We start from the raw sequence: 10,908 nt of genomic DNA, 5'->3' as shown, positions 1-10,908 counted from the left end.
AAGGGGGAAGGGAAGTATAGGTGCAAATAAGCACTTTAGTCAATAGTAGTTGGTGCTCATGGCTCCAAGGGCAGTTACAAGAATCCTTGTATAGACCAACTATGGTAATGATGGTGGTGGTGGTTAGAAGAGTGTCAGACTCACAGAATGGGAGGTGAGCTAGTATAGTCTTCCTTGTTCATTCAGGTCTCCCTACCACATTCTCCCTAACTGGTAGCTATCCAGTCATGGACAGTGTCAACCACAAGAGCCACTGGAGCTCAGTGGGCAAATAATGTCTCCAGCTGCCAAGGATTCTGGCTGCCTTAGGCTGGCTTTTGGGAGTGCTGCTCTGAGCCCAGTCCCTGATGTCATTGGTAGGCCACTTTACCCATGGAGTTAGGAGATGTAGAAATTAAAATTTGCTTTCACACAAGATCCCCTTGCAATGCATAGCTTCTTGCTGTAGATGTCACTTGCATTGAGACCTATATCAGTCTGTCTCATGAAGTGTTCATCCAGAGAGATGTGGCTCTCACCTTGTCTCAGGAGGCCAGGAAAGTGTATCTTTCCATTACTGATGACGTCAAATGATTCCCCTTATTTTTAATTAACTTTTAGAGTTTTTCCTCTTCTCTTTCCCTATTTTTCTTATCTTCTCCCATCCCTCCCTCTTTCTCTCTTTTTTCGTTGCAATGACCTCAATGCAAATGTAAGCCTATGAAATGAGGAGATGCCTGGCACGTTTTGTGAATGGGATACTGGAATGACTGGAGGCTGACGTAATTTGAGCACCTAGGCTATCAAGTCTTACCTCAGATTGGTGTGTTTGGTCAAGAGGCTTTTTGATTGGCTGGCAAGGGCTATTCAACCGCCTACACTCATCTGCCTGGCGGTAGATATAAACCATGAAGGCTTCAGCATTGGACAGCAACAGGATTAGAAGCTCAACTCAGGCAGAAACCTGCCCTTCAGCTACCAGGGCTACAGTTCTTCAGGAAACCTTGCTTCCCCAGGTAAGGTTTTTTTTTTTTCCCTCAAAGCTCAAATTGTGTGTGTTCCCTCTGCATATATGTGAAATCTTTTCAGAAATGCTAACCTCCATTGTGCTTTTATGTTCTTTGTTCAACTTTGCCTTTTTTCTCCTTTTAAAATCTCTGCTGTTCTTTAGAAATGCTCAGACAATTTTTCATTTTGGAGAAGATTACTGTGCTTATGAGATTCAAAAGGAAAAAAAAATTTTCCCCCTTTTAAAGGGATAGACCATTAGCAAGATATTCTACTTTACCACCTGTGGCTCGACTACTGTGCTAACTGTGGCTTTAAGAACTACCCCAGGAACCCTCTTTCCTTAATGATCTTCTCTTTCATTTTAAGACAACTCTGGGTTATATCAATTTAGTCTGAGCAAGCGTCTTCAAAATAATAATGTATTTGCATTGAATTGCATTTGAGCGAGCAAAAAAGCAACTTCTATTGCTGATGGCTGAGAGAATTTAGCAGTCCAAATCATGAAGGTCTCAGAGAGATACCTTTGCTAGGAGCACAAATCGCTAGTTGACTTTCAGGGCATCTCCAGCCAAGGTATCTGTGTTCTTAGTTATTTTATTGTGACTTGATGTGATTCTTAATGATCTGATTAGAAACAAATTTAACCCTAAGTCCCTGGAAACTAATCTTAAAGATATTATTTGGAAAAAGGGGAAAGCTGTGCTTATTAACAATTCCTTGAGCCTTTAGTGCCTGATTTTAAAAATATTTTCTTAGCTTTAACATGTCCTGGAGATAATTTTGTTAGAAAAATCTTTGCTCTTAAATAAAAGCCCATCAAAGGCGTGACCAATCAACTTGAATTAATTTATTTAATCTGCATGTAACGTATTCTCCCTCTGCGCATTTTCCTGGGGCTAGCAGTATTTATTTCTAAGTGAAAATGAAAAGATGGAAAAGTGATTATTAAATGGAATAATATCCTCCAAATAAAATTCCTGACAGAGGATAGATTCAAGACACCTATTTAAGAAAGTCAGGGCAAGTCTTTAATAGTTGGCCATTGAGGGCACCTTTTGAAATCAATGCAGAGGGGAGACTACGTGGCTCCGTGAAGAGAGCCAGGCCTGGAGTTGAAAGGACCTGAGTTCAAATCTGACCTTAGACATTTCCTATCTATGTGACCTTGGGCAAGTCACTTAACCCCAATTGCCTAGCCCTTACTGCTTCTCTGTCTTAGGATAGATACTTGTATAGATTTTAAGACAGAAGGAATGGTTTTAAAAAAAGAAAAAAGAAATCAGTGCACAGAATGATTATTTTGTAGTACTAAAACATGAGTAGATTATTTTAAAATCTTCCTTATAAAGGTAAGGAATTCTCTCATAGCTAATAAACAAGTTCTTATTCCTCAATCTTTTAGAGTTTCTTAAAGGGAGAGTCTTACAAGACTTGCTGGACCTCTCTGTTCTCTGAGACTTGATGCCTGGCCATTGGCAGTGATTATACCAATCAGGACAAAGGGAGATGCCCAGAAGGGAGTGATGCCTTCTTAACACTAATGAGAATCCTTTCCATTTCTATAACACTTCCCAGTTTCCAAAACAATTTTACAGTCATTAGTTCATTTGATTAGCCTTTGTGACAATAGAAAGCTTATTGTTCTCTTTCTAGAAAAGGTAAAAGGACCTGAGGCTTTGAGAGGTGGTGGCTCATTGGAGGGTGTTCAGGGAGAACCAGGACTAGAACCTAGGTCTCCTCTTTCCCAGTTCACTGCTCTTTCCTTTTTGGTATGGGCGTAATTATTTACATGCCTCCTCATTAGAATATACGCTCCTTGAGGGAAAGAACCATATTTTTGCCTTTATATTTCCAGCACTTGGAAAATATAAGTGAGTGTTTAACAGTTGCTTTTCTACTTGTCCTGGAAGTCCTTCAATGGAAGCAAAGGTTGGAGTATTGGTATTAGAATGATTTGAAGCAAAGGTCTTTGTTTCTCTCTTGTTCCACAGAGGACGAGATGATCCTCCTAAAGCTCTCTTCCTTCTTGGCTTTCTTTGCCTTGGTTGTGTGCCAGATGGACAGCCTCCAGGCTGCTCCGTTCAGGTAAGAGGGAGCCCCACCCCAGAAGTGCTCCCGGGGAGGGGTGCTCTCCAATGGCCTCTGTTGTAGGAATTCCCTTCTCCCCGTAGGCCTGGTTTTGAGTCTGCCATGCCAGACCACGTGACTCTCAGCGATGATGAAGCTCGGCACCTGCTGAATGCTTTGGTGAAGGAGTTTGTGCAGATGAAAGCTGACGAGCTGGATCAGGTGACTGAGGACAACAGGTACGGTTTACCATCATAGGAGCAGACAAAACTAGTCAGGTGGGGGCTGGCCCCTCCACCTGCCACAGACCTGAACTCTGATGCTGGACTTTTTTCTCCTGTTAACACAAGGGAGTTAATTTATTTTCCAAGCCAATGTACAATGATGATGGTTACAAAAGAACACATCTGGCCAGAAGTTGCCCTAGGCTGTCCTTGTTATGCAGGGGATGGGGACCAGCTGTTCTAGGTACTACTGAAGGTAGAGGAAGAGTCGACTGGCTCTCCCTGCAGTCTGGGAGATGGAGGCCAGGTCCAAAGCAAGACTTCATGGCTGTGAGAGTTGTTAGGAACTAGAACTAGACATTCTGCTATCGTTTTTTTTCCTCTAACACATGGATTGAAGGCTCCCTCCCTTACCTACAAGATCTGGTTTAGGTGTGATCAACATGAAATCTGGGGGATGGCCACTTTGACCTGACAGGAGCCCCCGACCATTCCTACCCCTTTAACATTCTTCCAGTTATCTTTTTGTGACTCTTAATGACATTCCAAAAAAAATGCCACTAGAGGGTGAGTTGGACTTGGCCAAGAAAGGCTGATATTAAAATTTAGCAGTTTCTCAGGTATGTTTGTAGATCAGACCCTGAAGTTGCTCCTAGATTCTCTGTTGCAATGGTGCATGCTGCCCAGAGGCATGGAGTTCAGATCCAGGTCCCCATTCTCCTCCTTTCTCAGCATCCTCCAGGCCAGAGGCATGTGAGCCCTTTGCATCCTCTTAAATGAACTCCTACTGCTTAGCATGATGGGCTGACCAGCATGCTGAATGCTTTAGAGAGAACCTTCAGTGACAGCGCTAGGTCAAGTTGCATTACCCCTTTCTTTTTCAAATGGCATCATCCCTCCCACCCCCAGACTGTGTTCTCTTATCTCTGAGTATATGGTCTCTCTCTGTAATGCCCCCCACAACTCCTTTGGTTCTGACTTCCTTCCCCCCCCCATCTTCAAATAACCCTGGTCCTTTGCATGAAATCAGTCTAAGCCTAGTGTGCAAATGCCTGTTATCATTGCATGTTACCTTCTGGCATGTTTTTTCCCTGCAGCCTGGACAGACCTAGATCTAAGCGGTGCAGTAATCTGAGTACCTGTTTGCTGGGCAAGCTCTCGCAGGAACTGCACAGGTTGCAGACTTACACTCGCACTGACGTCGGGGCCCGAACGCCTGGCAAGAAACGAGATGTTCTGAGCGACCTGGAGAATGACCATTATGCCAACTCTGAGGATGCCCTGGGGAGCAACTAGACTCGCTTGGCTTTCTGCCTTTTCCCCTGTCATCATCTTAACTTCCTTTCTAATTTCCTTCCTCCTTAACTTCCTTCCTTTCGCTCTTTACCTTGATGCATGTGTTACTTCTTTTTCCCAACTCTGATGGCCGATTCTGCTGTGTTCATTAGATACAACTGCTGACAGAGAATGTTTGAGACTCTGAAGGGAGAGGGGCAAAGATGAGGCACAAATCAGTCCAGGTTGGGTGTGTGGGGAGCGTTCAGACTTCTATCTAGTCGGTGAATCCATCTGAAAGAGCTGCCAGAGGGTACCACTCGTTGTCTAGGACTTTCCTAGTCTAAAGGACACTCTACCAATCAATGGGCTTTTCGATTCAGGTTGCTAAGTGTATCCATGAGCACAGCTTCCATGCTTAGCCGTGGTGAATAAACCTATGTTTTTGAAAAGGCTCTGAGATGTCCTGATGATTGTTTTGGTTTTCCTCCCTCCCCCCCTCTCCCTCAAATCTTATGATCTCATCAAGGGTTAGACTTGAGGCAACTCGGAGTCAGTCTGAGTCCATGTAGGGCTGAACACAGTTTTTGGCTGTGAGCTTTTTCTGTAGCATCACCATTGGGATGTGCCTGGGCTATAGAAAAGGTAAGCAAGCACCCATTGAAAGGTGACCCCCAGCGATCTCTGTGGTTCTGGGGACTCTTTCAGGTAAGCCCTTTTCCCTGGGGTGTGTGACTAGGGGTGTGGTCCAGGGGAAGTCACACCGGAGAGGCTGAATGAGGCCAACCATCCTGCACTCTCCTGGCTCTGGGCTGTAACAGGAGCTGTGCATGTTCATTATGGAAAGGAGAGGAAGGAGGGACATGCCAGGGTGTTCGGATCAACTTGAAATAGACTGGTATGTGTGACTGGGCAGCGGTACCAGAGACTCCCCTTCTGATTCTCTTACAATGGCTAATAGGTCTTTGCTGGACAAGAGGTTCTTGGAGAGGGTTGGGTGGGGGGAGGAAGGGATGACAATCCATGGAGAACCCAGCAAAGAGAAATTTTAGCTTGTGGTTGGTGGATGATTTGAAGGAGATTTTGAAGTTTTCACTGTAGAATCCCTAAAACAATCTATGGAATGAGTACCTCAAATGGGCTGGAGTGAACAGCTTTCTTCTTAACGGTTCTTATCATCATCTTCTCTGCCGGTAACTGCGTTTAAAACCATCCCTTTTGTTATGTGATGTTTTGCCAGTTTTGTCCCATTCTTGGGTCTGCATCTGCCAATAGCTAGGCCCAAATGGGGTCCTATTAGGAGAGGCTGACCCCTAATGTTTCTTTTCCCTTCTGAAAACCAGTGTCACTGCTCAGAAACGAGGCTGCAACACTGCCACCTGTGTGACCCACCGGCTAGCCGATTTCCTAAGCAGGTCTGGAGGAGTGGCCAAGAGTGACTTCGTACCAACCAATGTTGGGGCAAAAGCATTTGGCAGACGACGGAGGGACATCTAGGCATTGGGCTGAACCCAGGAGGATGGTGAGTGCTAAGGTCATGGCAGCTTTACTGGGAGGGAGCTTCCTTATGCTTACATTTCTTTTTTTTTAAACCCTCACCTTCCATCTTGGAGTCAATACTGTGTATTGGCGCCAAGGCAGAAGAGTAGTAAGGGCTGGGCAATGGAGGTCAAGTGACTTGCCCAGGGTCACACAGCTGGGAAGTGTCTGAGGCCAGATTTGAACCTAGGACCTCCCGTCTCTAGGCCTGGCTCTCAATCCACTGAGCTATCCAGCTGCCCCCTATGCTTGCATTTCTTAATATTACAGGATCCAAAGCTGGAAGACAACTTAGAGGTCATTTAGTAAAACCTGTTCATTTTATAAAAGAGACGGAGCCATGAGAGTTTAAGTGACTTGTTCAGGGCCACATTGGTAGTATCTGGATCCAGCATATTTGATTCCAGAACCTCTGATTCCAAATCCATCACTTCTTTGTACCATACCATGGCTGCTCCTTGCCTGCATGGGGCTGAGGAAGGCGAGGGGGCTGGGAAGGTTGGGTTGGATGTACACTAAAGTTCCTGCCAATTCTGCATTCTTTTGCAATCTAATTTTATTCCAAACCCAAAGGTTATTATTGTTAGAGCAGTATTTTCGAAAATGAGATTTGCTCCTTCCAAGTCGTAGCTGGGAGTGGAAGCTATTGGGTCAGTGATTGGAGGCTTGTAACCAGAGTTTGTTCTCTTCCAGATCGTGGAGAAACCGAATCTCCGTGGCTAACTTAATTTTAATGAAAGCAACTTTCCTCCATGAAGCTCGAAGGCCAAGTGGATACTCTGAGTTTTTTGCCTGGACGAATATTTTTCTTTGTTCAAAACTGCTGTCGTGTATAATATGAAATGAGCTAACTCTGGTTAATTATTGTACATTCTTTTTTATATGCGATTCTATTTAAAATAAAACATCATAGCAGCTTGTACCGTTGGTCTCCTAGCTCTCAGGGTCTCAGCTGAGACTACTGATCCCTGGAACCCCTAGAGGAAAGCATCTCCCAGGAAACATAAGCTCTCTCTGTTGGAACATGGGGGTGGGCTAAGCCTCCATGTAGGGTCAACAAGCAATGGGTTTTATAGTGTATTTGAGAAAGCAATCTTGTTTGGTGTTTGCGCTACAGCAAGGTTTAAAATAAAGGTCAGATATTTCACATGAACTTGGATGAAGCCCTCAATTTCCCATTTATGACTCTTTCAGGGGTGGTTTGTCTCAAGGGAATCTTCTTCCTCCCAGGTGCTCTTTAGGGATCACAAATCTCTGCCTCTGCCTTTGGCCGTGACAGTGGGATCCACAGGTTTAAGGGAAAACTCATCTTATCTGAAACAATTCTGCTAGCCCATTTTATTCTGAAAGAAACCACTCCTAACCCACAATGGCTGTATTCCCTTCTTTCCCATGCTCCTCCTCCCCCATCCTTGTTCTCTGTCCTTCATGGTACAGTGAAAACATCACTGAGCTTGATGACTTGGGGGAGAAGGGGTGGTGTCCTAGTTTCAATGCTTTTTTAGTTGTATTTCCCTGGATTCTCCAGGAATGATTTTGGAAACAGAGACAGTGCTATTTATGATATCTACTCTCTAAGGATGTTATGAGGAAAGCACTTTAGAACCTTAAAAGCTTTATAGAAATGTGCATTCTTATATTTATTATGCCACCCTACCATTTCTGCAGGTGTGTTTCCAGGGCCCTTGATTACCTACCCAGATATCCCCTCTGCTCTCCAAAGCCATTTAGGAATACTCCAAAGCCTTGGGTGTGTATTGAGGATCAGAATGTCAGAGCTTGAAGGAATCATAGAAACAATATAGACCAATGCCCTTATTTTACAAAGGGGGAAACTGAGGTCCAAGTTTGGCTAAGTTCATGCAGAAAGTTGGAGGCAGAGCAAGGTCTGGTGTCTTGCACCACTGATTTTCAAGGCACCTCTCTGATACACCATGATAATTAAGAGAAAGAGAGGGAGGTTTTGGCTACCTGACCAAGAGGAGAGATAATAATGGTAGGTACAGAGAGATTCTTCCCTGGTGGTTTATCCCCTCTTTGATTATTGGAACCCCTCAGGAATTCTGGACTAGTCTATGCTTGGCATAGATTCATACAATGCTAGAATCTCAAAGATGGAAATGGCAGCATTTTTGACAGGACTCATCCAATCTGTTTTTGAACACTTTTGGTGATGGGGAACTCCCTACTTCACATGGCATTCTTTTCCCATTTTCCCATAATTGTTAGGGAGTTATTATAGTAAGTCAACATTGGCCTCAGAAACAATGTAAATCAAAGAACCACCGGGGCAGGGATGGGAGGTGGTAGGGAAAAGAGATGGGTGAAGGGGGAGGGAAGAAGTAGAGACAATATAACAAAGGCCACATTATGCCCCTTCCCAGTCCTCAGATGAGTAGTACTAATGTCAGAGCTTTGAGGTCACCTTCAACTATTCCTTCTCCATCATCTATATCTTAACTTGTTCATTCTTCAATGGTATGCCCTTGTTTCCATTTCTATTGCCTTAACTTCAGGGGAAATAGCAAAATAAACTGACTTGGGAGGTGAGAAAGCCTGGGTTCTAATTCTAGCCCAGCCACTTATGACTTTGGATAAGTTCATACACTTCTTTGAGCCTCAGTTTCCTTACCTGTAAAAATGAAAAATTAGATATGATTTAATTCAACAAATATTAATTTAAGCATGTACTGTGTGCAGAGTACTGGGCTGGGCCCTGAGCTGGAGGGTTTCTCAATTTCCCATTCTGCTGCCAGACTCTACAAGATGGTTTCAGAGGACTTAATGTTGAAAGAGAGCTTAGAGATAATCTGGTATAACCCCTTACTCAGTGCAAGAATCTTTCCTACAATATTCTTGACAAAGATGTTTACCAGCTTCTTCTTGAGCACTTCCGCTTGCAGGGAACTCACTATCAAGAGGCAGCCCATTTCGTTATCAAGCAGCTTATCTGGAAATTCTTCCTTTGATTGAGCTGAATCTATTTCCCTGTGATTTGTCCCCACTGGTTCTAGTTCTGCCCCCTTGGGCCACACAGAACCAGTCTATCCCTTCTTCTTTTCCCTCTGTCTCCCCCTCCCCCTCATTCTTGTCATCATCACCACCACCACCATCGTCATCATCAATATACTATGATAATGTTAACCAAATTAATAACTGGTATTCATGTTAAATTTTCAAAGCTTTATATACACCATCTCATCTGAGCCTGAAAACAATCCCATCAGGTGGGATAGAGGAGGAAATTGAAAGACACATAGGTTAAGTGACTTGTCCATGGTGCACAGCTAGTAAATGTTGGTGGGGTTTGAAACCAGGGATTCCTGACTCTAGGTCCAGCCTTCCTTCTGTGAGCTCTTCTTCTATTTAGGTGGTTCATAATTAAATTGATTCCGGGGGTATGTGCGCTATTTTTTCATTTTTGTCTTTGTTTCTCCAGACCTTCAAACCATCCCTTGCCTAAAGTGGGCACCTAAGAAATGCTTTTTGAATTAAAATGATGTGATAGGTTTGAAATCATGTAAACCAAAATCTAGTGGAATTGACTCATATTAAGTTTGTAGTCTACTAGGAATCCTGGGACTTTTTCACAAGAATCGCTATTAAGTTATGCTCTCTTGTGCTATCCTTGTGCAACTGATTTTTTTTTCAAAGTTGCCATTTAGACTTAAATTGACTTATTTTTTACTGTGCTAGCATTTCAAGGCACTGTTCCTTTCCTGTCAAATGCTTTTTGATTCCATTGGTTTGTGAGCTCCTTGAGGTCATGGACTCTCTTTTGCTTCTTTTTATGTCCCCAGAGCTTGGTACAGGTCTTGGCATATTATATATGTATTACACAAGTAATATATTTCAATGTCTAATATATGTTCATGCATTGCTGAATAAATGTTTATTGACTGCCTAACTGAATCCTGGTTGTGCCAACCCACAAATTACTTTTCTTTCTCAGCTTCATGTCATATGGAAAGTGGATAGATGTTATCTTCTCTGCCTTCATCTAAGTAATTGAGAAGAATGTTAAAGGATTCAGCACCCAGAATGAATGCTTGAGGCAGGCTATCAGAGATCTCTGTCCAAATTGACACTGGTATGTTAAAGGTAGCCTATAATCTTTTCACCATGAACCAGTGTACTATTGTATCCTGCCCAAATCTCTCCCAATTGCCCATAAGGATGCCACAGGATGCTGTCAAAGGCTTTGCTGAAATCCAGATACCCAACATCTAGAACATTCCCCTGAACTCTCAGGCCAGTAACCTTATTAGGAAAGGAAATGAGGCTAATCTGACTTTCCTAACTGGCTCTGTGCCCTCTACCAAGCTTCTAATACTAAGTCCTCACAAACCATCATCTTTATCATATCTTTGAGAATTTTTCTGGGAATCAAAGCTCATCACTTAGGAGTTTCTGAGGTTCATTTGTTCTTTTGAAAATCAGGATGTCAGGCATAATGGCACTTGACTGTATTTCCTGTTACTGGGGAGACTGAGGCTTTGGGATTGCCTGAGCTCAGGAGTTGCGAACTACAGTGAGCTGTGATTGAATGTCTGAAGTAGATCTGGCCCCAATATTGTGAGTCCCTGGGACTGGGAGGCCATGAGGCTGCTGAAGAAGGAGTGAACTGGGCTGGTCAAAGCTCCTTAGCTGATTAATAGTGGGATCAGGCCTGTGAGTGGCAGCTGGACCTCCAGACCAGGTGAGAGGAAGTCCCAATATTAAAAAAAGAAAAAGAAAAACAGGAAATTCATTCATATTCAGTTTTTACCCACCCTCATAGTAATCCCTCAAGGATCACTAAGAGTGGTTATTT

General features: G+C 43.5%; 1 protein-coding gene across 1 annotated transcript; it reads left to right on the top strand.

Annotated features, from left to right (window-relative positions):
* The first annotated feature begins 931 nt into the window (after positions 1-931).
* CALCB (calcitonin related polypeptide beta) lies at positions 932-7,031 on the top strand. The gene is made up of 5 exons (XM_044681427.1): positions 932-995; positions 2,982-3,075; positions 3,162-3,296; positions 5,900-6,078; positions 6,789-7,031. Exons 2-4 carry the CDS (start codon positions 2,990-2,992, stop codon positions 6,051-6,053), a joined length of 375 nt encoding a protein of 124 aa, XP_044537362.1. The 5' UTR covers positions 932-995; positions 2,982-2,989; the 3' UTR covers positions 6,054-6,078; positions 6,789-7,031.
* The last annotated feature ends 3,877 nt before the right edge of the window (positions 7,032-10,908 follow it).

The sequence above is a fragment of the Gracilinanus agilis genome, chromosome 6, assembly GCF_016433145.1.
Source record: "Gracilinanus agilis isolate LMUSP501 chromosome 6, AgileGrace, whole genome shotgun sequence".
In the NCBI taxonomy this organism is placed as follows: Eukaryota; Metazoa; Chordata; class Mammalia; order Didelphimorphia; family Didelphidae; genus Gracilinanus; species Gracilinanus agilis.
This window is presented reverse-complemented; position numbering and strand designations above follow the sequence as displayed.

Bases quoted from the DNA above. Each gene is read 5' to 3' on its own strand.
- CALCB (XM_044681427.1), top strand. From the start codon at position 2,990: ATGATCCTCCTAAAGCTCTCTTCCTTCTTGGCTTTCTTTGCCTTGGTT. The intron at 3,076-3,161 runs GTAAGAGGGAGC...TTCTCCCCGTAG, and splicing joins CTCCAGGCTGCTCCGTTCAG to GCCTGGTTTTGAGTCTGCCA. The intron at 3,297-5,899 runs GTACGGTTTACC...TCTGAAAACCAG, and splicing joins CAGGTGACTGAGGACAACAG to TGTCACTGCTCAGAAACGAG.